The sequence below is a fragment of the Oncorhynchus keta genome, chromosome 29, assembly GCF_023373465.1.
Source record: "Oncorhynchus keta strain PuntledgeMale-10-30-2019 chromosome 29, Oket_V2, whole genome shotgun sequence".
NCBI classification, from domain to species: Eukaryota; Metazoa; Chordata; class Actinopteri; order Salmoniformes; family Salmonidae; genus Oncorhynchus; species Oncorhynchus keta.
The window spans coordinates 18,480,987-18,508,819 of record NC_068449.1 but is presented as its reverse complement, the minus strand read 5'-3'; the positions used below and the strand labels follow the sequence as shown (position 1 = coordinate 18,508,819).

Sequence of the window (27,833 nt, the reverse complement as noted above, 5' to 3'; positions counted from 1 at the left end):
ATTTTATTTTAAAGATGCCTACCTGAAATCCAAAACCGTCCTTGTTGTGGCGGGATGTGTAGCCTAGTGGTTAGAGCGTTGGGACTAGTAACCGGAATGTTGAAGTTCAAACCCCCGAACAAATCTGTCGTTCTGCCCCTGAATAGGCAGTTAACCCACTGTTCCTAGGCCGTCATTGAAATAAGAGTTTGTTCTTAACTGACTTGCCTAGTTAAATAAATGTGTCTACATTGTAAACTACCACTTGATTGGTTCAAGTGACGTTCTACACAGTAATACACCCCTTTTCTCAAGTACAGCTGCCGCTTTTCGCCCGTCTGTGATGTAAAATGGCGCTGAGTTCTCAAGGAACAAAGAAAAAAGTGTGCTACTATTACGATGGTATGTACTAATTTTGTTATACATCGAGTAGAATGTGCCATGTTAAAAATGGTGCAAATGGTCAGATTTGTTGTGGTCAAATTAGCTAGTGCAAACGTGCAGCATCTCTAGCTAGCTAACGTTAGCTTTGTGAAAGAGCGAGGCATTTCCAAATTCTGTACGTTGGTCTTTGAGAAATGTTCACTATTATCAAATATTATTCTCCATTGTGTATTCACGTCAAGTTCCGTTACTTGTCCACAGTGTATATTTTCGGTTAACTTGGTAGCTAGCTTGTACAAAGGTAGAACCGATTAGTTAGCCAACTAACGTTAATTAGCTTATGCAAGCATTGGACTCCACAAAAGCACTAAGCTAGCGCTACATTAGCTAGCTATACTAGCAAGCTAACAACGTTAGCTACTAGCTACCATATTTCACTTCCTAGACGTAATAACCTTTCGATTTATAGGGATTTTCTGCAAAAAAAATGCATCGTTTCGTTGCATTGGCCAGATTGCTTGCTTAGTGACCGTCCATTCTCCTCAAATGTGCATACGTTGGTCAGAATTGTTACATCTAAAGTGATACTAATGGATTTTGGATAAAGGCCTCATTTCCAAAATGGTCATCTAGAACTTTTGTCAGAATTGACTTTTCATAGCAGTTTTAGGAGAATACACGTAGCAGATGAAGATTTGGAAAAGAGTTGGGGTTAGCTAAAACGCAACAACAAAAAATATTAAAATTTTTGAATGAATTTGACATGCTGGTTCCCAAGTAGATATGACTGCCGTAATTCTAGGTAGTATCTCTTCAATCAATGAAAAATGGTTTGTTACTGCAAATCACTTTCGGTCCATACACCGTTTAGCAGGTGTTATGGCGGGTGCAGTGAAATTCTGATGTTTATCAATAAATACAGTAAATGTAAAACAAGTACACAGTACACAAAAAAAAAACATGACCAGTCAAAGGTTTGGACACTTGTTTTTAGTGAAGACACAAACTATGAAATAACACACATGGAATCATGTAGTAACTAAAGTGTAAAACAATTCAAACTATATTTTAGATTCTTCAAAGTAGCCACCCTTTGCCTTGATAGCTTTGCACAGTCTTGGCATTCTCTCAACCAGCTTCACCTGGAATGCTTTTCTAACAGTCTTGAAGGAGTTCCCACAAATGCTGAGTCCCTGTTGGCTGCTTATCTTCCACTCTTTCACCCTGTGATCCAACTTATCCCAAACCATCTCAATTGGGTTGAGGCCAGGTCATCTAAGGCAGCACTCCATCACTCTCCTTCTTTGTCAAATAGCCCTTACATTGTCATTGTCCTGTTGAAAAACAAATGATAACCCCCACTAAGTGCAAACCAGATGAGAGGTGCTTTGCTGCAGAATGCTGTGGTAGCCATGCTGGTTAAGTGTGCCTTGAATATTAAATAAATCACTGACAGTGTCACCAGCAAACACCATCACACCTCCATGCTTCACTGTGGGACCACACATGTAGAGATCATCCGTTTACCTACTCTGCGTCTCACAAAGACACAGCGGTTGGGACCAAAAATCTCAAATTTGGACTCATCAGACCAAAGGACAAATTTCCACCTGTCTAATGTCCATTGTTGTATTTCTTGGCCCAAGCTAGTCACTTCTTCTTATTGGTGTCCTTTGGAAGTGGTTTCTTTGCAGCAATTTGACCATGGAGGCCTGATTCACACAGTCTCCTCTGAAAAGTTGATGTTGATATGTCTGTTACTTGAACTCTTGTACGACTGCACATGAAGAAACTTTCAAAGTTCTAGAAATGTTCCAGATTGACTGACCTTCATGTCTTAACAAGGCACGCCTGTTAATTGAAATTCATTCCAGATGACTACCTCATGAAGTTGGTTGACAGAATGCTAATAGTGTGCAAAGCTGTCATCCAGGCAAAGGGTGGCTACTTTAAAGAATCTCAAGTATAAAATATTTTTATTTGTTAAACTTGTTTTGGTTACTACATGATTCCATATGTGTTATTTAATACTGTTGTCTTCGCTATTATTCTACAATGTAGAAAATAGCAAAAAAGTATGAGCAGGTTTGTCCAAACTTGACTGGTACTGTATATATTTTTTATAATCAAATGAAGTACAACAGTAGATAAAAGGCTGTACAGAACCATTAGCTAAGATTAATTCATTGGACATCTGCTGATGTCCACTTTCTTCCTTCAAAGGTGATGTTGGGAATTACTACTATGGCCAGGGGCATCCCATGAAGCCACACCGTATCCGCATGACACACAACCTCTTGCTGAACTATGGTCTCTACAGAAAGATGGAGATATACGTATGTTGAGAATCCTGGAACTATTTATAAGAGCAGCAGAAATCCTGCAAACTCAATAGTTCTGAATTGAAAGGTTAATACCTAGGTAGTGAGGTCTCAGTAACTGATCTTCTCCCTGTCGGTCTCAGCGACCTCACAAAGCCAGTGGAGAGGAGATGACCAAGTACCACAGTGACGACTACATCAAGTTCCTGCGTTCCATCCGGCCTGACAACATGTCGGAGTACAGCAAACAGATGCAGAGATGTGAGTTTTAGGCAAAGAGGACATCATGTCTCAATATACCTATACAATTGAGCAGTAGCCCATGAAAAGTCAGAAATAAATACTTTGAAAAGCCTCTAGGCCAGCTTTGTCCTAATGTTTTTGAGAATAACACATTTTCTGCAATTCTCATATAGTTAACGTTGGTGAGGATTGCCCTGTGTTTGATGGCCTGTTTGAGTTCTGCCAGCTCTCAACAGGAGGCTCTGTTGGTAAGTTAATATACAGGTGTAGGTCTACTCTTTTAGGTGAGACACATTTTGCCTGGATAGATGGAATATTCTCTGGCTTACTTGGCCTCTTCTGTGACTGTCCATTACAAGAATGTAGCCATAGTTTCATGCTCTCTGATTGGCTTCTCTTCCCCTGTGTTTTAGCTGGAGCGGTGAAGCTGAACAAACAGCAGACAGACATTGCTATTAACTGGGCTGGAGGTCTCCATCACGCCAAGAAGTCTGAGGCGTCAGGTTTCTGCTATGTGAATGACATTGTGCTCGCCATTTTAGAGTTACTGAAGTGAGTACAACCTCTCCACTGCAGTTCATCGAGTTTGTGAAATGTAGGGAATGATATACCTTAACGGATCTCAATAGTAACTTCACTTTGGTACACCATATTATTTAGGAGATTTTTATTCAACCTGTTGATGGTAAATCTTCTCTTCCCCCAGATATCACCAGAGAGTTCTGTACATAGACATTGACATTCACCATGGAGATGGAGTGGAGGAAGCGTTCTACACCACAGACCGGGTCATGACCGTGTCCTTCCACAAGTACGGAGAGTACTTCCCCGGCACTGGAGACCTGAGGGTGAGGCTGTCATGTCATCATCGGGGGATGCAATTTGGTGGCATTGTTTATTAAATGATGTCCAAAGGATAGATTTAATTCATACTTAGAAAACTTCACGGCCTGGTGATTGTAGTTTCATAATTGCTTTGTTGGTCAGAGCTTGTGTCCACATTTGTAGTTGACTGAGTCTGCTTTTTTATTTCTCAAGGATATTGGCGCAGGGAAAGGCAAGTACTATGCTGTGAATTACCCTCTGAGAGATGGGATAGATGACGAGTCTTACGAAGCCATATTCAAGCCTGTAAGTATACTAACTTCTTATCTTGGCTGTATTTAATCTCTCCTCCCTGTAACTCAAACAGACCCAAGTGTAGATAGACTACATTCTACTTTCCATTTAGCCAACCAAGCTCTTCTCTGTCCTGCTAACCCAATGGTGGAACCAGCTTTCAGAAGCATCTGAAAGGGAAGGGGGGATACCTAGTCAGTTGTACAACTGAATGCATTCAACTGTGCCGTTCTGGGTAAGTGTTTCGGCTAAATGACTAAAATGTTAATTTATGTCTGTGTGTGTGCGCAGATCATGACTAAAGTGATGGAGATGTACCAGCCTAGTGCAGTGGTTCTTCAGTGTGGAGCTGACTCTCTCTCGGGAGACAGGCTTGGCTGCTTTAACCTCACCATCAAAGGCCATGCTAAGTGTGTGGAGTACATGAAGAGCTTCAACCTGCCCCTGCTGATGCTGGGTGGTGGAGGCTATACCATCCGGAACGTGGCCCGCTGCTGGACCTATGAGACAGCCGTGGCCCTAGACAGCTCCATACCAAACGGTGAGCTCTCCTGCTGCAAGCTATAAAAAATAAATGGTTGCACACACATTTTTGAGGGGCCCTGAAGGCAGCAGTTTTGGGGTTTTACCCAATAAATTACTGGGAGTTTATATATAGTGTGAGACTTCTTAAAAAAGTGTAACGTTATAGTTTATTTGCCATTAGCACCTCTACACTAAATACTTTTCTCTGGCTGTGCTCCAGCTCACATTTTTTATTAGAGCCATCCTGCTGCACTGTTGATTTATGTACTTTTACTTTCTAGCGTTACTATGTTTACAGTAGTATTTGACAGGTCCGAGAGGGGCATGAGTGTTTTAGGATAGATTCCACTACAGTAGATGTATGTCACTGTGTTGATAACATGAATTTATCTCCACAGAGCTTCCATACAATGATTACTTTGAGTACTTTGGGCCAGACTTCAAACTGCACATCAGTCCCTCCAACATGACCAACCAGAACACCAACGACTACCTGGAGAAGATCAAGTGAGTTGTTGACCACACTTTGTTGTGCTCTTTATACCTACTGTACATAATTAGAACAATATTTTTGTTCACAATCATACTATTAGTCATAATGAAGTAATGTTTTTAGATTTGGGTCATAAACAATAACCGTTATGTAAGCTAGTTATTGACAAGGTAATTTCAGATACCACATATGTCATATTACGGCACTTGTTATACATATTATCCTTGCCGCGTGTATATTTGATGGTATTTTTGCCACTGTTAGTTGAAGTGATGTCACGTAGGTTAATGCATCTCACTTGTATGTGTCCATTCAGGCAGCGTCTGTTTGAGAACCTACGAATGCTGCCCCACGCCCCGGGGGTCCAGATGCAGGCCATCCCAGAAGACGCCGTGCAGGAGGACAGTGGAGACGAGGAGGAGGAAGACCCTAACAAACGGATATCCAGTAAGTCCCCTGTCCAAATGTTTAGACCCAGCTGACAATGGGGGGGTCAAATACAGTGCAATTGGAAAGTATTCAGACCCCTTAACCTTTTCCACATTTTGTTACATTACAGCCTTGTTCTAATATTGATTATATTTTTTCCCCCTCAATCTACACACAATACCCCATAATGACACGGTGAAAACAGGTTTTTGGAAATGTTTTAACATGTATAAAAAATAAACATGCCTTAATAACATATTCGGAACCTTGGCTATAAGACTCGAAATTGAGCTTAGGGTGCATCCTGTTTCCATTGATAATCTTTGATGTTTCTACAATTTGATTGGAGTCCACCTATGGCAAATCCAATTGATTGTACATGGTTTAGGAAGGCACACACGTCTATATAAGGCCCCACAGTTGACAGTGCATGTCAGAGCAAAAACCAAGCCATGAGGTTGACGGAATTGTACGTAGAGCTCTGACAGAAGATTGTGTCGATGCACAGATCTGGGGAAGGGTACCAAAAATGTCTGCAGCATTGAAGGTCCCCAAGAACACAGTGGCCTCCATCATTCTTAAATGGAAGAAATTTAGAACGACCAAGACACTTTCTAGAGCTGGCCACCTGACCAAATTAAGCAATCGGGGGAGAAGGACCTTGGTCAGGGAAGTGACCAAGAACCCGATGGTCACACTGACATGGCTCCAGAGTTCCTCTATAAAGCTGGGATAAACTTCCAGAAGGACAACCATCTCTGCAGCACTCCACCAATCAGGCCTTTGTGGTAGAGTGGCCAGACAGAAGCCACTCCTCAGTAAAAGGCACAACAGCCTGCTCGAAGTTAGCCAAAAGGCACCTAAAGACTCTCAGACCATGAGAAACAATATTCTCTGGTCTGATGAAACCAAGATTGGCCTGAATGCCAAGTGTCACGTCTGGAGGAAACCTGGCACCATCCCTATTGTGAAGCATGGTTGTGGCAGCATCATGCTGTGGGGACGTATTTCAGAGGCAGGGACTAGGAGACTACCGTAATTGCTGGACTATTAAGCGCACCTGAATATAAACCGCACCCACTGAATTATTAAAAAATATGTATTTTGTGCATAAATAAGCCGCAGGTGCCTACCGGTACATTGAAACAAATGAACTTTACACAGCCTTTAAACGAAACACGGCTTGTAACAAAAATGAAACAGTGGCCTACCAAGAAAGTCATTGGTCACTATCTTCCTCCTCCTGTGCACTGAAACCACTGAAGCCATCTCCTTCGGTGTCGGAGTTGAATAGCCTCAGAATTGCTTCATCCGATGTTGGATCGTTTTCATTGTCGCTCTCGTCACTTTCATCCGGAGGCAAATACCCCGCTGAGCTCATGCTGCCCCTTCAACACGCAGCAGTCCAGCCTTTCGAAACCCGTTGATGATAGTGGATTTTTTGACAATGCTCCACGCTGTCAGGACCCACTGGCAGACTTGACCATAAGTTGCTCTTCGCATGCGGCCCGTTTTAGTGAAGGATTTCTCCCCACTTGTCATCCAAGACTCCCACTGAACAAGGAGCGCCACCTTAAATGCAAGATTTACACTGATGTCGAGTGGCTGCAAATACTTTGGGCTATCTGCTTTTCTTCCCTCTGAAAGCTGTTGTCTTTTTGCACTGAGACAGTTCCTCACGCTGCTTTCCAACGTCTTATCATCGACTCATTAAGGCCAAGCTCCCGTGCAGCAGCTCTATTTCCTTTTCCAACAGCCAGATCGATCGCCTTCAACTTGAAAGCTGCATCATATGCATTTCTCCGTGTCTTTGCCATGATTAGGGTGACAAAATTACTACCGTAATCAGAACGATGGGAAGTTGGAGCGCGCTCCATTTACGTCACATTATGTGATGGTGCTCAGTTTTTTGGCGGCATGAATCTTGTGAAAGCGGGAAAAATCCATAAATTAGCCGCGTCATTGTATAAACCGCGAGGTTCAAAGCGTGGGAATAAAGTAGTCCGGAAATTACGGTAGTAAATGATCGAAGGGAAAATGAAGTGAGCAAAGTACAGAGAGCTCCTTGATGACAACCTGCTCCAGAGTACTCAGGACCTCAGACTGGGGTGAAGGTTCACCTTCCGAACAGACCACGACCCAAAGCACACAGCCAAGACAACGCATGAGTGGTTTCGGGGCCAGTCTAAATGTCCTTGAGTGGCCCAGCCAGAGCCCCGACCTGAATCCGATCAAACATCTCTGGAGAGACCGGAAAATAGCTGTGCAGCAACGCTCCCCATCCAACCTGACAGCTTGAGAGGATGTGCAGAGAAGAATTTGAGAATCTCCCCAAATACAGTTGTGCCAAGCTTGTAGTGTCATACCCAAGATGACTTGAGGCTGTAATCACTGCCAAAAGTGCTTCAACAAAGTACTGAGTAAAGGGTCTGAATACTTAGTAAATGTGATACATTTGCTTAAAACCTGTTTTTACTTTCCCCTCTATAATAACAAACGATTTACTCCATTTTAGAATAAGGCTGTAACATAACAAAATGTGGAAAAATTCCAGGGGTCTGCTTCCTGAATGCACAAAGTGCAGTGAAATGTTTTACAGGGTCAGCAATAGTAGTACAGTGCTCCTGGAGCAAATTAGGGTTTAAGTGCCTTACTCAAGGACACAGATTTTTGTTCACCTTTGTCTCGGGTATTCAAACCAGCAACCTTTTGGTTACTGGTACAACACTCTATCCTCTAGGGTATCTGCTGCTACAAGCCTACAAGTTTTAAAACCTGACAAACACAGCCACAACACATGCGTCTCTTGGTAACACAATCTTTGCACCATTGGCATGCCTACTTTTTCTCAGAATTAACATATGAGAAATATACCTTCTATATGCCCCCGCCACGCAAATCATTGTCTGAGATGCTCATGTCCTCTTGTGCAGTTCGCGCCCACGACAAGAGGATAGCGTGTGACGAGGAGTTCTCAGACTCTGAGGACGAGGCTGAGGGTCAAGGGGGCGGACGGAGAAATGCTGCGAGCTTCAAGAAAGCCAAGAGAACAAAGACTGAAGAAGACAAAGAAAAAGAGGGAGAAGAGAAGAAAGCAGGCGATGACAAGAAAGCTGATGACAAGAAAGGTATCTCAATCAATTCTCATTCGTGTGGAATGCTCATGCTTTTTGTGTGGTGCACAACTGCAGTCATCTAACATTTTGAAGCCTCATAAACATTAAGTTCTATACCATGTCCCATTGTACATTGAGGATAATTGTTTGTTGCTTCTTTGTTATGATAGAAGTTAAAGAAGAAAAGGTGCCAGAGGAGGAGAAAATGGACACAACAAAGGGGTTAGAAAACATTCATTTTAAATGTTTCGGGAATATCCGATAGTCAATGTGTTTGAAGTCATTTTCCCTCTGTTCAACAGGCCAAAAGAGGAGTCCAAGACACCGTGAGGAGCTCCTAGCCATCTTTTTTAAAGCATCTGAAGGCTAAATTCGTTATAACGATATGGATTATTTCGCTTTTGGGAAACCAGGCCCTGTTGAGAAGTCCTGTTTGCCAGACCAGTCACCTTTACTGGCTGCTGCAAGGGAAAATCCCACCCCTCCAGATTGAAATGGGTTAAACATGTATTTTCTAGAATACTTAATGTTGCAATTTTTATAAGTACTGCTGTTTTTGTATGCTTTAAGCCCATTTAGATTTATCCTATCAATACTGCTCCCCTTACCCAAACAAATGTTGTCTACAGTATATTAAAGGCCTGGCACAAAATATTATGCATTTTATAAATTTCAGATTTAATTTAAATCATAAATATGTTGACATCTCTTGTACCCCCTTTTGTATTTTGTCCCGCTGTTGTCCTGTGTCTTTGGAAACATAGTTGAAGCATGACATGAAGTCCACTTCTTAAAGATGTATTCATTCTGTGTTACCGGCTAAAGCTACTCTGAGCAATATTGTCCGGAGGATAGAATTAACCTGAATACTACACCAGGCCTACAGTATGTGATAAAACAGAAATAATCCAATGACTTCCATTTATACTTCATGTGTTTATTTTTAAACAGGTCATTGTTTAGTTCCAATGACTATTTCGGACCCAATTTCAATGAAATCAGCGTTCCTGGATTGATGTTCAGCAATTATATTTTGGTACGGGCACATTCCTTTAAGCCAAGCAAAAATGTCATGACACATTCACTGATTTTATTCTGCAAACATGAAATTGAAGATGTCTTCCCGGTAGTGCTTACAAATATGAAGGGCCACACATTAAGAAACCAATGCTATGAAAATCTACAGCTATATACTACGAATGCATTGAATTGTTTAGTCCAGAACATCTTCAGTTGCTCCTTGATTAATTTAGTGTATTCTGTCCCATCATGTACATTAATTTCTAGTGTATAGAACATATGTTCAAGAGGAAATAGCCTAATTAATGGAGAACTAATCAACAATTGCATTATCTTCAATTAACTCTGCAACTGCTCCAATATGACTTTCCATGTGCCAAAACATTTACAAAGTGATTTCATGTTGAAACCCTCAAATTGTATTCACTAAGCTTGTTTTACAACTTTAAAAAAAACTTTATTCGTAATTTACCTGTGATCATCTGAAGTACTTAAAAGACCACTAGATGTCATGTGATAAAGTTCTGGTAAACCTCGACAGTAATATACCCACCCTTTGCAACCCTACTCCTTTTCCATGGCAGGGGAAACAGGTTAAGTAAACAATATTTGCAGTGACATCAAGGTTAGTCTTGAACATATTCCTTTCAAGAAACGGTAATCATGTGACAAGAACCTCAAATTTGGCTAGTCATTCAATAGCACTACTTCCTCCAGTCAACATACAGGAACCATGGGTCCTGAACAGTCAGTGCAGATGGATTAGTTCAGACCCATTCACTCCTCTTGGTCGGTGAGTCAGGCTTCAGCAGTTCATGTTGCTCTGCCGGCTCTGACTCAGGAGAAGGCGACACCGGTAACATTTCACCTGGAGTCTGAATGCGCACCTGCAACAAAGGGGTTTAAAACATGATCCACACACATTAGTTATGAAACCTTAAGAGCAAAGTTTTTCTATTGGACAAATTCAGGTAGGTACCCCCTGTTTTGTTTGAGAAATGTTTTGCAACATAACAGGCATAATGAATATGCACACGGTCAGTGAAACGTTTAGCATTGCCGTTTGTAAGTGAAGACAGGACTTTGCAACCTGGATTTGATCAAATGTCATCCAGGCACCTCAAGGCTGCATTAGCCCACACCAGAGAGCTGTATATAAAACAAGCCCACACCTAGGGTTCAGCGCTTTACATCTGAGAGCTAATACAAATCTTCAGGTCTCAAACAAGCTAACTCATCGTAAGTGTAGTTAACTTACCCTTCTGCCATTGACAATCTTCCTTCGTCTTCTGCACGTACAGAGGCGGAGGAATGAGGTGCAGACAGCAAAACAGCGGCCTGAGAACACCACTTCCACCACACACATCAGAATGAGAGGAACCCACAGAATAATAGTCGTTTCCTAGGGAGAACAAAGGTGTGTTAGTACGGGCTTGTAGGAGTATATGTAAACAAACAACCTCAATTCTTAAAATTATCTTAATATTAAATTCTACTGTTGTGTGCATTTGAAGTTAAAAAACAAGTGCATGTCATTAATAGCTTTTGATAAATACTTACATAGATCCTTGTGGGGTCAAAGGGGCACTCATTGACACTGGAGTAGCCAATCGCGTCAGGGAATTTGCAATTCTTCAGCAGGCCCCGACCTCCACTCATAATGGCCTTAACCATGGAAATGGTTAACCCCACAGTGGAGGCGATTGCCAGAAGGCCTGACACTAAACTGACCACCAACAGCGCCCACATCTGCAAGGGGCAATAAACAAAAAAGCTTGTGAGGGTTTGAGTGGAGCTGAAGGGTGGGACTAAAAACAACTAATGTAAAATAGTCTCCGTAAAATGTAAAAACTGGAAGTAGAAGCTTAAGTGTTGAAGTCTATTAGTTTACTCCAATTAGGGGCGGTAGGGTTAGGGGAATACATAGTGCCTTGCAACGGTATTCATCCCCCTTGGTGTTTTTCCTAATTTGTTGCATTTACAACCTGTAATTTAAAAGGATTTTTGGGGGGGATTTCATGTAAATGGACATACAAAATGTTCTAAATTGGTGAAGTGAACTTCAAAAATGGAAAAGTAGTGCGTGCATATGTATTAGAGGTTGACCGATGATTTAACGCCGATACCGATTGGAGGACCAAAAAAAGCCGATACCGATTAAAAAATAAATAAATAAAATTTAAAAAAATTTAAATAAAAAAAAACGGCCAATTTTTATTTATAATAATCACAATTACAACAATACTGAATTAACTTATTTTGACAATACACCAATAAAAATCCATTTAGCCTCAAGTAAAATAATGCAAAAACAAAGTGTTGGAGAAGTAAAAGTGCAATATGTGCACTTGCTTGCTCAGAACATGAGAACATGAAAGCTGGTGGTTCCTTTTAACATGAGTTTAATATTCCTAGTTAAGACGTTTTAGGTTATTATAGGAATTATAGGACCATTTCCCTCTATACCATTTGTATTTCATTAACCTTTGACTATTGGATGTTCTTATAGGCACTTTCATATTGCCAGTGTAACACTATAGCTTCTGTCCCTCTCCTCGCTCCTCCCTGGGCTCGAACCAGCAACAACAGCCACCATCGAAGCAGCGTTACCCATGCAGAGCAAGGGGAAAAAACTACTAGAAGGCTCAGAGCGAGTGACATTTGAAACGCTATTAGCGCACGCTAACTAGCCAGCCATTTCTCTGGAGTCGATAGCCTTGAAGTCATAAACAGTGCAATGTTTGACGCACAACGAAGAGCTCACTGGCAAAACGCACGAAAGTGCTGTTTGAATGAATGTTGACGCTCCTGCTTCTGCCTACCACCGCTCAGTCAGATACTTAAATACTTGCATGCTTGCATGCTCAGTCAGATTATATGCAATGCAGGACACGCTAGATAATATCTATTAATATCATCAACCATGTGTAGTTAAGTGATTATGATCGATTGTTTTTTATAAGATAAGTTTAATGCTAGCTGGCAACTTACCTTGGCTTACTGCATTCGTGTAACAGGCAGTCTCCTTGTGGAGTGCAACGAGAGGCAGGTCGTTATTGTGTTGGACTAGATAACTGTAAATTTGCAAGATTGGATCCCTCGAGTTGACAAGGTGAAAATCTGTCGTTCTGCCCCTGAACGAGGCAGTTAACCCACCGTTCCTAGGCAGTCATTGAAAATAAGAATGTGTTCTTAACTGACTTGCCTAGTGAAAAAAAGAAGGTATAAAACATTTAAATAAATAAAAATATATATTTTTTTTTATTGTAAATCGGCGACCAAAAATAGATTGTTATGAAACTTGAAATCGGCCCGAATTAAAAATAAATAAATAAATAAAAAACCTTTTAAAAATCGGCCATTCCGATTAACTCTAATATGTATTCACCCCTCTTTGCTATGAAAGCCCCTAAATAAGATCTGTTGCAACCAATTACCTTCAGAAGTCACATAAGTTAAATAAAGTCATTGCAGATCCTTCAGGTTTCGGGGCTGTCGCTGGGCAATACGGATGTTCAGCTCCCTCCAAAGATTTTCTATTGGGTTCAGGTCTGGAGACTGGCTAGGCCACTCCAGGACATTGAGATGCTTCTTACAGAGCCACTCCTTAGTTGCCCTGGCTGTATGTTTCGGGTCATAGTCATGCTGGAAGACCCAGCCACGACTCATCTTCAATGCTCTTACTGAGGGAAGGAGGTTGTTGGCCAAGATCTCGCGATACATGGCCCCATCCCCTCAAGACGCTGCAGTCGTCCTGTCCCCCTTGCAGAAAAGCATCCCCAAAGAATGATGTTTCCACCTCCATGCTTCACGGTTGGGATGTTGTTCTTGGGGTTGTACTCATCCTTCTTCCTCCAAACACGGTGAGTGGAGTTTAGACCAAAAAGCTCTATTTTTGTCTCATCAGACCACATGACCATCTCCCATTCCTCCTCTGGATCATCCAGATAGCCAGATAGACGGGCCTGAACATGTGCTGGCTTGAGCAGGGGGACCTTGCGTGCGCTGCAGGATTTTAATCCATGACGGCGTAGTGTTACTAATGGTTCTTTCAGACTGTGGTCCCAGCTCTCTTCAGGTCATTGACCAGGTCCTGCAGTGTATTTCTGGGCTGATCCCTCACCTTCCTCATGATCATTGATGCCCCACAAGGTGAGATCTTGCATGGAGCCCCAGACTGAGGGTGATTGATCGTCATCTTGAACTTCTTCCATTTTCTAATAATTGCGCTACCAGTTGTTGCCTTCTCACCAAGCTGCTTGCCTATTGTCCTGTTGCCCCTCCCAGCCTTGTGCAGGTCTACAATTTTATCCCTGATGTCCTTACACAGCTCTCTGGTCTTGGCCATTGTGGAGAGGTTGGAGTCTGTTTGATTGAGTGTGTGGACAGGTGTCTTTTATACAGGTAATGAGTGGAGAACAGGCGGGATTCTTAAAGAAAAACTAACAGGTCTGTGAGAGCCGGAATTCTTACTGGTTGGTAGGTGATGAAATACTTATGTCACCTTACTTATACCCTGTCTGCGCATTATGCCCTGAATATATTCTACCATGCCCAGAAACCTGCTCCTCTTATCCTCTGCCCCCAACGCTCTAGGCGACCAGTTTTGATAGCCTTTAGCCGCACCCTCATACTACTCCTTCTCTGTTCCGCGGGTGATGTGGAGGTAAACCCAGGCCCTGCATGCCCCCAGGTACCCTCATTTGTTGACTTCTGTGATCGAAAAAGTCTTGGTTTTATGCATGTCAACATCAGAAGCCTCCTCCCTAAGTTTGTTTTACTCACTGCTTTAGCACACTCTGCTAACCCTGATGTCCTTGCCGTGTCTGAATCCTGGCTCAGGAAGGCCACCAAAAATTCAGAGATTTCCATACCCAACTATAACATCTTCCGTCAAGATAGAACTGCCAAAGGGGGCGGAGTCGCAGTCTACTGCAGAGATAGCCTGCAAAGTAATGTCATACTTTCCAGGTCCATACCCAAACAGTTTGAACTACTAATTTTGAAAATTACTCTCTCCAGAAACAAGTCTATCACTGTTGCCGCCTGCTACCGACCCCCGTCAGCTCCCAGCTGCGCCTGGACACCATTTGTGAATTGATCGCCCTCATCTAGCTTCAGAGTTTGTTCTGTTAGGTGACCTAAACTGGGATATGCTTAACACCCCGGCAGTCCTACAATCTAAGCTAGATGCCCTCAATCTCACTCAAATCATCAAGGAACCCACCAGGTACAACCCTAACTCTGTAAACAAGGGCACCCTCATAGACGTCATCCTGACCAACTGGCCCTCCAAATATACCTCCGCTGTCTTCAACCAGGATCTCAGCGATCACTGCCTCATCGCCTGTATCCGCCACGGAGCCGCAGTCAAACGACCACCCTCATCACTGTCAAACGCTCCCTAAAACACTTCTGTGAGCAGGCCTTTCTAATCGACCTGGCCCGTGTATCCTGGAAGGACATTGACCTCATCCCGTCAGTTGAGGATGCCTGGTCATTCTTTAAAAGTAACTTCCTCACCATTTTAGATAAGCATGCTCCGTTCAAAAATGCAGAACCAAGAACAGATACAGCCCTTGGTTCACTCCAGACCTGACTGCCCTCGACCAGCACAAAAACATCCTGTGGCGGACTGCAATAGCATCGAATAGCCCCCGTGATATGCAACTGTTCAGGGAAGTCAGGAACCACACGCAGTCAGTCAGGAAAGCTAAGGCCAGCTTCTTCAGGCAGAAGTTTGCATCCTGTAACTCCAACTCCAAAAAAGTTCTGGGACACTGTGAAGTCCATGGAGAACAAGAGCACCTCCTCCCAGCTGCCCACTGCACTGAGGCTAGGAAACACGGTCTCCACCGATAAATCCATGATTATCGAAAACTTCAATAAGCACTTCTCAACGGCTGGCCATGCCTTCCGCCTGGCTACTCCAACCTCGGCCAACAGCTCCGCCCCCCGTAGTTCCTCACCCAAGCCTCTCCAGGTTCTCCTTTACCCAAATCCAGATAGCAGATGTTCTGAAAGAGCTGCAAAACCTGGACCCGTACAAATCAGCTGGGCTTGATAATCTGGACCCGCTATTTCTGAAACTATCTGCCGCCATTGTCGCAACCCCTATTACCAGCCTGTTCAACCTCTCTTTCATATCGTCTGAGATCCCCAAGGATTGGAAAGCTGCCGCAGTCATCCCCCTCTTCAAAGGGGGAGACACCCTGGACCCAAACTGCTATAGACCTATATCCATCCTGCCCTGCCTATCTAAGGTCTTTGAAAGCCAAGTCAACAAACAGGTCACTGACCATCTCAATCCCACCGTACCTTCTCCGCTGTGCAATCTGGTTTCCGAGCCGGTCACGGGTGCACCTCAGCCACACTCAAGGTACTAAATGATATCATAACCGCCATCGATAAAAGACAGTACTGTGCAGCCGTCTTCATCGACCTCGCCAAGGCTTTCGACTCTGTCAATCACCAAATTCTTATCGGCAGACTCAACAGCCTCGGTTTTTCGGATGACTGCCTTGCCTGGTTCACCAATGCTTTGCAGACAGAGTTCAGTGTGTCAAATCGGAGGGCATGCTGTCCGGTCCTCTGGCAGTCTCTATGGGGGTGCCACAGGGTTCAATTCTCGGGCCGACTCTTTTCTCTGTATATATCAATGATGTTGCTCTTGCTGCGGGCGATTCCCTGATCCACCTCTACGCAGACGACACCATTCTATATACTTTCGGCCCGTCATTGGACACTGTGCTATCCAACCTCAAACGAGCTTCAATGCCATACAGCACTCCTTCCGTGGCCTCCAACTGCTCCTAAACGAGTAAAACCAAATGCATGTTTTCAACCGATCGCTGCCTGCACCCGCATGCCCGACTGCATCACCACCCTGGATGGTTCCAACCTTGAATATGTGGACATCTATAAGTACCTAGGTGTCTGGCTAGACTGCAAACTCTCCTTCCAGACTCACATCAAACATCTCCAATCAAAAATCAAATCCAGAGTCGGCTTTCTATTCCGCAACAAAGCCTCCTTCACTCACGCTGCCAAGCTTACCCTAGTAAAACTGACTATCCTACCGATCCTCGACTTCGGCGATGTCATCTACAAAATGGCTTCCAACACTCTACTCAGCAAACTGGATGCAGTCTATCACAGTGCCATCCGTTTTGTCACTAAAGCACCTTATACCACCCACCACTGCGACTTGTATGCTCTAGTCGGCTGGCCCTCACTACATATTCGTCGCCAGACCCACTGGCTCCAGGTCATCTACAAGTCCATGCTAGGTAAAGCTCCGCCTTATCTCAGTTCACTGGTCACGATGGCAACACCCATCCGTAGCACGCGCTCCAGCAGGTGTATCTCACTGATCATCCCTAAAGCCAACACCTCATTTGGCCGCCTTTCGTTCCAGTACTCTGCTGCCTGTGACTGGAACGAATTGCAAAATCGCTGAAGTTGGAGACTTTTATCTCCCTCACCAACTTCAAACATCAGCTATCCGAGCTAACCGATCGCTGCAGCTGTACATAGTCTATTGGTAAATAGCTCACCCTTTTCACCTACCTCATTCCCATACTGTTTTTATACTGTTTTTATTTATTTACTTTTCTGCTCTTTTGCACACCAATATCTCTACCTGTACATGCCCATCTGATCATTTATCACCAGTGTTAATCTGCAAAATTGTATTATTCGCCTACCTCCTCATGCCTTTTGCACACATTGTATATAGACTGCCCATTTTTTTCTACTGTGTTATTGACTTGCTAAATTGTTTACTCCATGTGTAACTCTGTGTTGTCTGTTCACACTGCTATGCTTTATCTTGGCCAGGTCGCAGTTGCAAATGAGAACTTGTTCTCAACTAGCCTACCTGGTTAAATAAAGGTGAAATAAAAATAAAAAATAAAAAAATGCAATAAAATGCAAATTGATTACTTAAAAATAATACAATGTGATTTTCTGGATTTTCGCTTTAGTTACCGTCTCTCACAGTTGAAGTGTACCTATGATAAACATTACAGACCTCTAGATGCTTTGTAAGTAGGAAACCTGCAAAATCGACAGTGTATCAAATACTTCTCCCCACTGTGTGTGTGTGTGTGTGTGTGTACACACACACACACACACACAGTGGGGAGAACAAGTATTTGATATATATACACAAACACACTGCTCAAAAAAATAAAATTAAAATAAAGGGAACACTAAAATAACATCCTAGATCTGAATGAATGAAATATTCTTAAATACTTTTTTCTTTACATAGTTGAATGTGCGGACAACAAAATCACACACAAATGATCAATGGAAATCAAATTGAATCAACCCATGGAGGTCTGGATTTGGAGTCACACTCAAAATTCAAGTGGAAAACCACACTACAGGCTGATCCAACTTTGATGTAATTTCCTTAAAACATGTCCAAATGAGACTCAGTAGTGTGTGTGGCCTCCATGTGCCTGTATGACCTCCCTACAACGCCTGGGCATGCTCCTGATGAGGTGGCGGATGGGATGGTCTCCTGAGGGATCTCCTCCCAGACCTGGACTAAAGCATCCGCCAACTCCTGGACAGTCTGTGGTGCAATGTGGAGTTGGTGGATGGAGCGAGACATGATGTCCCAGATGTGCTCAATTGGATTCAGGTCTGGGGAACGGGCCAGTCCATAGCATCAATGCCTTCCTCTTGCAGGAACTGCTGACACACTCCAGCCACATGAGGTCTAGCATTGTCTTGCATTAGGAGGAACCCAGGGCTAACCGGGGTCTGAGGATCTCATCTCGGTACCTAATGGCAGTCAGGCTACCTCTGGCGAGCACATGGAGGGCTGTGCGGCTCCCCAAAGAAATGCCACCCCACACCATGACTGACCCACCGCTAAACCGGTCATGCTGGAGGATGTTGCAGGCAGCAGAACGTTCTCCACGGCGTCTCCAGACTGTCACATGTGCTCAGTGTGAACCTGCTTTCATCTGTGAAGAGCACAGGGCACCAGTGGCGAATTTGCCAAACTTGGTGTTCTCTGGCAAATGCCAAACGTCCTGCACGGTGTTGGGCTGTAAGCACAACCCCCACCTGTGGACGTCGGGCCCTCATAGAGTTTGTTTCTGACCGTTTGAGCAGACATGCACATTTGTTGCCTGCTGGAGGTCATTTTGCAGGGTTCTGGCAGTGCTCCTCCTGCTCCTCCTTGCACAAAGGCGGAGGTAGCGGTCCTGCTGCTGGGTTGTTGCCCTCGAACGGCCTCCTCCACGTCTCCTGATGTACTGGCCTGTCTTCTGGTAGCACCTCCATGCTCTGGACACTAAGCTGACAGACACAGCAAACCTTCTTGCCACAGCTTGCATTGATGTGCCATCCTGGATGAGCAGCACTACCTGAGCCACTTGTGTGGGTTGTAGACTCAGTCTCATGCTACCACTAGAGTGAAAGCACCGCCAGCATTCAAAAGTGACCATAACATCAGCCAGGAAGCATAGGAACTGAGAAGTGGTCTTTGGTCACCACCTGCAGAACCACTCCTTTATTGGGGGTGTCTTTCTAATTGCCTATAATTTCCACCTGTTGTCTATTCCAGTCGCACAACAGCATGTGACATTTATTGTCAATCAGTGTTGCTTCCTAAGTGGACAGTTTGATTTCACAGAAGTGTGATTGACTTGGACTTACATTGTGTTGTTTAAGTGGTCCCTTTATTTTTTTGAGCAGTATATATATATATATATATATATATATATATATACACACACACAAACAAAAGCACATGGACACCCCTTCAAAATTTGTTGATTCTGCTATTTAAGCAACACCCGTTGCAACATTCACTACACAGTTCCAAACTGCCTCTGGAAGAAACGTCAGCACAGGAACTGTTCGTCGGGAGCTTCATAAAATGGGGTTCCAATGCAGAGAAGCTGCACACAAGTCTAAGATTATGCGCAATGCCAAATATCGGCTGGAGTGGTGTAAAGCTCACCGCCATTTAACTCTCGATCAGTGGAAACACGTTCTCTGGAGTGATGAATCATGCTTCACCATCTGGCAGTCCGACGGACAAATGTGGGTTTGGCGGATGCCAGGAGAACGGTACCTGCCCGACGGCGTAGTGCCAACTATAAAGTTTGGTGGAGGAGGAATAATGATGTGGCAATGTTTTTCATGGTTTGGGCTAGACCCCTTAGTTCCAGTGAAGGGAAATCTTAATGCTACAGCATACAATGACATTCTAGACGATTCTGTGCTTGCAACTTTGTGGCAACAGTTTCAGCATGACAAACCCCCATGCACAAAGCGAGTTATACAGAAATGGTTTGTCAAGATCCATGCGGAAGAACTTGACTGGCCTGCAGAGCCCTGACCGCAACCCCATCGAAAACCTTTGGGAAGAATTTGAACGCCCTATATCAATGCGTGTGGCTGAATAGAAGCATGTCCCAACATTAATCTTCCAACATCTAGTGGAATGCCTTCCCAGAAGAATGAAGGTTGTTATAGCAGCAAGGGGGGCAACTCCATATTAATGCCCATGATTTTGGAATGAGATGTTTGATGAGCAGGTGTCCATATACTTTGTCACATAACGTATTTACCAACATCAAAAAAGCTCACGTGACATGTAGACTAGGATGTACTAGGTGTATATACCAATATTATTGGATAGTAAAATAAGTGGCTACACATGGTGCAGTTCAGCACAATTTTATATATAGACACACTGTACAGCGCCTATATACTGTAAAGTCTACACCCCCTTGGATTTCCTTACATCTTATTGTGTTACAATTGTCCTTTGTCTATGATCTATACAAAATACTGTCAAAGTGGAAGAAAATGTATTATATTTAAAGATTAATGAAAATGAAAACTCTAATATACCTTGATTAGATAATTATTCACTTCAAAACATGTTAGAAATTACAGCTGTGTCTTATTCGCTATAATATTTGGCCATTCTTTTCAAAATTCTTCAAGCGCTGTCTAGGTGTTGGGTCAATGGCTACACAGCAAGTTTCAAGTGTTGCCATAGAGTTAAGCAAACTTAAGTCAAAACTAACTTATCCACTCAGGAACATTCACTTGTCTCCTAAGCAACTCCAGTGTAGATTTGGCTTTGTGTTGTAGGTTATTGTCCTGCTGAAAGGTGAATTCCTCTCCCAGTGTCTGGTGCAAAGTAGACAACCATGTTTTCCTCTTGGATTTTGCCTGTGCGTCGCACCATCCTGTTTCTTTTCACCCTGAACAGCTCCCCAGTCTTGGCAGATGTCAAGCATACCCATATCACAATGCAGCTACCACAATGCTTGAAGATGAGGCAATTACTCAATGATGTGTTGTATTTGTCACAAATATAAGGTGTTGCGTTTAGGCCAAAAAGTACCTTTGACATGTTTTTTTGCAGTATTACTTTAGTGCCTTGTTGAATACATATGCATATTTTCTCAATATTTGTATTATTTTATCATTATTGTAGTCACTACAGTGTCGTTGAATCATCCTCAGTTCTCCCATCACAGCCAATGGCCGTTTTAAAATCAGTAATGGCCTCATGGGGACATCCCCTAGCAGTTTCCTTGCTGTCCTAAGGCTTAGTTCAGAAGGAGGACTGCATCTTTGATGCATGTGTGGTTTAATACATCATCCACAGCATAATTATTAACATGACTATGCTAAAATGTCTGATTTGTTATTGTTACCCATCTACTAGTCACTGCCCTTATTTTTGAGGCTTTCAAAAAAGCTCCCTGCTCTTTGTCGTCGAAGCTGTGCTTACAAATGAATGTATGGGGGACAGAGGAAGGGGTAATCATTCAAAAATCATGTCAACCCCTATTATTTCACAGAGTGAGTCCATACAACTTGTGATTTGTTAAGCCAAAGTTTAGTTCTGAACTAATTTAGGCTTGCCTAAACCAAGGGGGTGAATACTTATGCAGTGACTATATATTTTAGGTATTGAATTTATCACATTTGCAGATTTTATTCACTTTGATATTATGGAGCATTTTGTGTAGATCAATGATAAAAGTATAGTTAAATCCCACTTTGTAGTGCAACAAAACAGTGTAAATGTGTATATTATGCCTATACAGTATATATTGTTTGACTTGGCTGACAAGTTACAAATGATGTGTGCGTATGGAGGGTGGGTTCCATTTTTGCATGTGTATTGATAATGCCTGCCTTTATTTGAATGTACATGGCACCCAATACATTTTTGAATATGGGTTTAACTCACCCACACACATAGATAAAGAACCAGAGGATACTAAAACGTGCCCAGACACAAGGGCAAGTTCTGACAAATACAAACACACAACAGTATTTTGCCTAGTTCCTGATAGGTGGAGAAAGAAACTACTGTAGGAGAGAATGAAGCAATATTTACCAGAATCCTGTTTTTCAGGTTTTTGGATAGGACAATGGCTACTATTCCAGCTATGATTCCCTGAAGACACAGAAGTCAAGTCACATGTTAGCTAATACACTGTTCCTATTGGCCCACAGGCTAGAATGGTACAACCAACAATTCACTAACTAAAATGGCTCCAGTCTACCAAAGGACCACAAACGGAGATACTACTACTATCAGGTCACATGATAAAGTTACCAGAATGTCACCAAAAGGTCACAACCTTTACAAAATTATACAAAACAAGAATCATAACTTGATTAAAGAAAACCAAAACACAATATACTGCTCAAATGAGCAATACACAATGTAAGGACAACACAGGGAATAGTTTGGCTGCTGATGATCAGTGCTTTTATTATCTGTGCCAGCCTCCAGTCACTCACCACGAGCCCTGCCACCAGGGCGATGATGATGTAGATGGCATACCCCATGACCCTGGCTTGAACATGCACGTTGATGTGCCTGAGCACAACGCCGTGTACCAGCGCTCCCAGCAAGAAGTTGACGTGTCCCACCAGCACCAGTCCTAGGCCCATTTTCATAAGGGTCTTGTTGTCCTTCAGGTCTGCACAGCACACACCTGGAGCAGAGGATAGAAACATTGCTTCAATATCTTTCATCACTGTAGATAATCTGTGGGTAAACAGTAAACACTGACTTCAATGTACACTACATTACCCAAAGTATGTGGACACCTGCTTGTCGAACATCTCGTTGCAAAACCATGTGCATCAATATAGAGTTCTTCCCCCTTTGCTGCTATAACAGCCTCCACTCTTCTGGGAAGGCTTTCCACTAGATGTTTGAACATTGCTGCGGGGACTTGCTTCCATTCAGCCACAAGAGCATTCAAGTGAGGTCGGCACTGATGTTAGGGGATTAGGCCTGGCTCGCAGTCAGCGTTCCAATTAATCTCAAAGGTGTTTGATGGAGTTGAGGTCAGGGCTCTGTGCATGCTAGTCAAGTTCTTCCACACCGATCTCAACAAGCCATTTCTGTATGGAGCTCGCTTTGTGCATGGGGGTATTGTCATGCGCTAACAGGAAAGGGCCTTCCCCAAACTGTTGCCACAAAGTTGGAAGCACAGAATCGTCTAGAATGTCATTGTATAATGTAGTGTTAAGATTTCTCTTCACTGGAACTAAGGGGCCTAGCCCAAACCATTATTCCAATAGAGGTGAGCTTTACACCACTCCATCCGACGCTTGCCGTTGCGCATGGTGATCTTAGGCTTGTGTGCAGCTTCACTGTCATGGAAACCCATTTCATGAAGCTCCCGGCGAACAGTTCTTGTGCTGACGTTGCTTCCAGAGGCAGTTTGGAAGTGTATTGAGTGTTGCAACCAAGGACAGGTAATTTTTACGCGGTTTAGCACTTGGCAGTCCCGTTCCGTGACCTTGTGTGGCATACCACTTTGTGGCTGAGCAGTTGTTGCTCCTAGATGTTTCCACTTCACAATAACAGCACTTACAGTTGACCGGGGCAGCTCTAGCAGGGCAGAAATGAGACGAACTGACTTGTTGGAAAGATGGCATCCTATGACGGTGCCATGTTGAAAGTCAAAGCTTTTCAATAAGGCCATTCTACTGCCAATGTTTGTCTATGGAGATAGCATGGCTGTGTGCTCAATTTTATATTTATGTCAACAGGTGTGGCTGAAATAACCAAATCCACAAATTTGAAGAGGTGTCCACATACTTTTGAATACACTGCCGTTCAAAAGTTTAAGGTCACTTAGAAATGTCCTTGTTCTTGAAAGAAAAGCTAATTTTTTGTCTATTAAAATAACATAAAATTGATCAGAAATACAGTGTAGACATTGTCAATGTTGTAAAATCACTAATGTAGCTGCAAACGACTGATTTTTAATGGAATATCTACATAGGTGTACAGAGGCCCATTATCAGCAACCATCACTCCTGTGTTCCAATGGCACGTTGTGTTCGCTAATCCAACTGTATCATTTTAAAAGGCTAATTGTCCATTAGAAAAACCTTTTGCATTCATGTTAGCACAGCTGAAAACTGTTGTTCTAATTAAAGAAGCAATAAAACTGCCTTCTTTAGACTAGTTGAATATCTGGAGCATCAGCACTAGTGGTTTTGATTACAGGCTCAAAATGGCCAGAAACAAAGTACTTGATTCTGAAACTCAGTCTATTCTTGTTCTGAGAAGTGAAGGCTATTCTATGTGAGAAATTACCAAGAAACTGAAGATCTCGTACAACGCTGTGTACTACTCCCTTCACAGAACAGCACAAACTGTCTCGAACCAGAATAGAAAGAGTGGGAGGCCCCGGTGCACAACTGAGCAAGAGGAAAAGTACATTAGTGTCTAGTTTGAGAAACAGATGCCTCACAAGTCCTCAACTGTCAGCTGCATTAAATAGTACCAGCAAAACACCAGTCTCAAAGTCAACAGTGAAGCGATGACTCCGGGATGCTGGCCTTCTAGGCAGAGTTGCAAAGAAAAAGGCATATCTCAGACTGGCCAATAAAAAGAAAAGATTAAGATGGGCAAAAGAACAGACACTGGACAGAGGAACTCTGCCTAGAATGCCAGCATCCCGGAGTCGTCTGTTTCTCAAACTAGACACTAATGTACTTGTCCTCTTGCTCAGTTGTGCACCGGGGACTCCCACTCCCATTTCTAGTCTGGTTACAGACAGTTTGAAAACAAGGAAATGTATAGTGTAATTACAACTGAATCAACATATCTGACCCAGGGCAACACCAGAAATGGTAACTGTTGTGAGTATAAAGACCAATTTCCATTCTCTGCAAGTTAATTATGCATTTGTTGAGAAGAAAATAGAGTATGCTAAACAATGCAAAGTATAAGACTATTAGGATACCAGCCCCTGTCTATGAAAATAAAAGAGAGGGGCCTAGATAACTCACTTTATGCTACCTTCTCTGAAGCAAATTGAACCAGGTAGTTTAAAGTTCAGCCTCTTCTCACCCAGCTAAACCGAAATACAATTGGTCAATTCAGGCCTGCACCTTAGTGCAAGTGATGATATTGCGATCCGCTACTATTCCTCATCTACTAATCCATCAATTGTTTACGAATAGGCATACACAACCAATATTATTACTTTAGGCCCGCCTAATGAGCAATCGTTGTCCAAACTGGTAAAATGACGTTATTGACCCACGTTCTGTTATTCATACTGTTTAATGTTACTATATTAAATCAGATAGCCAGATAGTTAGACTACATAGGTAGACCTATGCATTATATTGGAAACAACATTGCTAGAAACGACGACATCCCATGGTAGTTCCTTTGATGACAGACACTCTACAAAAAATAGAACAAAAAAACGTCGGCATGCCGACCCCACCCAGAAAGTAATGCTCAGATTAGTAACTCACTTCTGAAGTAGCCTACGTATATTCACTTCCATTTAAACTACACATCCGTACAATGAATACAAGTAAACTCACCTAAATTCCCCATGTTGAATTCCGTTTGCACTCAAGTCATTTTAAAGGTATTTCTGTATCGCCATTTGGCTCTTGAAACAGCGAACGCCGCTTCTGCTTTGTTCGTTCTCTTCTCTTTCCGCACACCTGCATGGAATCCAACCCGTGCTTCAAGTTTGAGGACGCTACGCTCCGCCTCGAGTTGGCTATTACCTGTGAAATAATAGTTCTCAAAACCGATCAGAAAGGAATTTGTACTGTATTTCCAATGACGTAGCCTACCTACACATATATGGGTAAACAAGTAGTGTAAGGCAGTCCATTTTTTAAAACGTATCTATTATTTATTTTTATTTTTTATTAACTTCTTAAAGCGTTATTGGTTAAGAGCTTGTAAGTACGCATTTCACTGTAAGGTGTACGAAATACACTGTACGAAATACAATTCGATTTGATATTTTTTCACTAATTGGTCTTTTGACCGATTTATTTAACCTTCATTTAACTTGGCAAGTCAGTTAACACAAGGACACATTCTTATTTACAATGACGGCCTACCAAAAGGCAAAAGGCTGGGATTAAAAAGAAAAGTAAAAAACAAGTATTTATCCGTTATTTTACCAGGTAAATTGACTGAGAACACGTTCTCATTTGCAGCAACGATCTAGGGAATATTTTTAATTTTTTTTAAATTTCACCTTTATTTAACCAGGTAGTCTAGTTGAGAACAAGTTCTCATTTGCAACTGCGACCTGGCCAAGATAAAGCATAGCTCTCGTTGGCTGGCCCTCGCTTCATACTCGTCGCCAAACCCACTGGCTCCATGTCATCTACAAGACCCTGCTAGGTAAAGTCCCCCCTTATCTCAGCTCGCTGGTCACCATAGCATCTCCCACCTGTAGCACACGCTCCAGCAGGTATATCTCTCTAGTCACCCCCAAAACCAATTCTTTCTTTGGCCGCCTATCCTTCCAGTTCTCTGCTGCCAATGACTGGAACAAACTACAAAAATCTCTGAAACTGGAAACACTTATCTCCCTCACTAGCTTTAAGCACCAACTGTCAGAGCAGCTCACAGATTACTGCACCTGTACATAGCCCCCCTATAATTTAGCCCAAACAACTACCTCTTTCCCAACTGTATTTAATTAATTTATTTATTTATTTTGCTCCTTTGCACCCCATTATTTTTATTTCTACTTTGCACATTCTTCTATTGCAAAACTACCATTCCAGTGTTTTACTTGCTATATTGTATATACTTTGCCACCATGACCTTTTTTGCCTTTACCTCCCTTCTCACCTCATTTGCTCACATTGTATATAGACTTGTTTATACTGTATTATTGACTGTATGTTTGTTTTACTCCATGTGTAACTCTGTGTCGTTGCATCTGTCGAACTGCTTTGCTTTATCTTGGCCAGGTCGCAATTGTAAATGAGAACTTGTTCTCAACTTGCCTACCTGGTTAAATAAAGGTGAAATAAAAAATAAATAAAATAATAGCAGTGTGAACAGACACCAACACAGAGTTACACATGGAGTAAACAATAAACAGGTCAATAACATAGTAGAAAAAAATTATCTATATACATTCTGTGCAAAAGGCATGAGGAGGTAGGCAATAAATAGGCCATAGGAGTGAATAATTACAATTTAGCAGATTAACACTGGCGTGATAAATGATCAGATGATGATGTGCAGGTAGAGATACTGGTGTGCAAAAGAGCAGAAAAGTAAATAAAAAAAACAGTATGGGGATGAGGTAGGTAAATTGGGTGGGCTATATACCGATGGACTATGCACAGCTGCAGCGATCGGTTAGCTGCTCTGATAGCAGATGTTTAAAGTTGGTGAGGGAGATAAAAGTCTCCAACTTCAGAGATTTTTGCAATTCGTTCCAGTCGCAGGCAGCAGAGAACTGGAAGGAAAGGCGGCCAAATGAGGTTTTGGCTTTAGGGATGATCAGTGAGATACACCTGCTGGAGTGCGTGCTACGGGTGGGTGTTGCCATCGTGACCAGTGAACTGAGATAAGGTGGAGCTTTACCTAGCATAGACTTGTAGATGACCTGGAGCCAGTGGGTCTGGCGATGAACATGTAGCGAGGGCCAGCCCACTAGAGCATACAGGTTGCAGTGGTGGGTGGAATAAGGTGCTTTAGTAACAAAATGGATGGCACTGTGATAAACTGCATCCAGTTTGCTGAGTAGAGTATTGGAAGCTATTTTGTAGATGACATCGCCGAAGTTGAGGATCGGTAGGATAGTCAGTTTTACTAGGGTAAGTTTTGTGGCGTGAGTGAAGGAGGCTTTGTTCCGAAATAGAAAGCCGACTCTAGATTTGATTTTGGAT

General features: G+C 42.7%; 2 protein-coding genes across 2 annotated transcripts; one reads left to right on the top strand and one right to left on the bottom strand.

The window, feature by feature from the left end:
• The first annotated feature begins 212 nt into the window (after window positions 1-212).
• Window positions 213-9,323, top strand: LOC118362379 (probable histone deacetylase 1-B). The gene is made up of 13 exons (XM_035742658.2): window positions 213-381; window positions 2,587-2,699; window positions 2,828-2,945; window positions 3,101-3,175; window positions 3,341-3,479; window positions 3,634-3,775; window positions 3,966-4,058; window positions 4,338-4,587; window positions 4,970-5,078; window positions 5,381-5,511; window positions 8,427-8,621; window positions 8,780-8,831; window positions 8,912-9,323. The coding sequence occupies exons 1-13, from the start codon at window positions 330-332 to the stop codon at window positions 8,937-8,939; spliced, it is 1,497 nt and encodes a 498-aa protein (XP_035598551.1). The 5' UTR covers window positions 213-329; the 3' UTR covers window positions 8,940-9,323.
• A 207-nt stretch (window positions 9,324-9,530) lies between these two features.
• On the bottom strand, window positions 9,531-25,699 carry tmem54a (transmembrane protein 54a). The gene is made up of 6 exons (XM_035742659.2): window positions 25,500-25,699; window positions 22,434-22,630; window positions 22,024-22,083; window positions 11,190-11,378; window positions 10,888-11,031; window positions 9,531-10,516 (listed from the first exon to the last, which is right to left on the bottom strand). The coding sequence occupies exons 1-6, from the start codon at window positions 25,510-25,512 to the stop codon at window positions 10,397-10,399; spliced, it is 723 nt and encodes a 240-aa protein (XP_035598552.1). The 5' UTR covers window positions 25,513-25,699; the 3' UTR covers window positions 9,531-10,396.
• Between the last annotated feature and the right edge of the window lie 2,134 nt (window positions 25,700-27,833).

What these genes read in the sequence shown, in the direction of transcription:
- LOC118362379 (XM_035742658.2), top strand. Translation starts at nt 330, where the DNA reads ATGGCGCTGAGTTCTCAAGGAACAAAGAAAAAAGTGTGCTACTATTAC. An exon ending in AGTGTGCTACTATTACGATG is followed by an intron (nt 382 to 2,586) that starts GTATGTACTAAT and finishes CTTCCTTCAAAG; the next exon opens with GTGATGTTGGGAATTACTAC. An exon ending in CTCAACAGGAGGCTCTGTTG is followed by an intron (nt 3,176 to 3,340) that starts GTAAGTTAATAT and finishes CCTGTGTTTTAG; the next exon opens with CTGGAGCGGTGAAGCTGAAC.
- tmem54a (XM_035742659.2), bottom strand. An exon ending in CCCTGGTGGCAGGGCTCGTG is followed by an intron (nt 22,084 to 22,433) that starts GTGAGTGACTGG and finishes CTGTGTCTTCAG; the next exon opens with GGAATCATAGCTGGAATAGT. An exon ending in ACCTGAAAAACAGGATTCTG is followed by an intron (nt 11,379 to 22,023) that starts GTAAATATTGCT and finishes TGCCCCTTGCAG; the next exon opens with ATGTGGGCGCTGTTGGTGGT.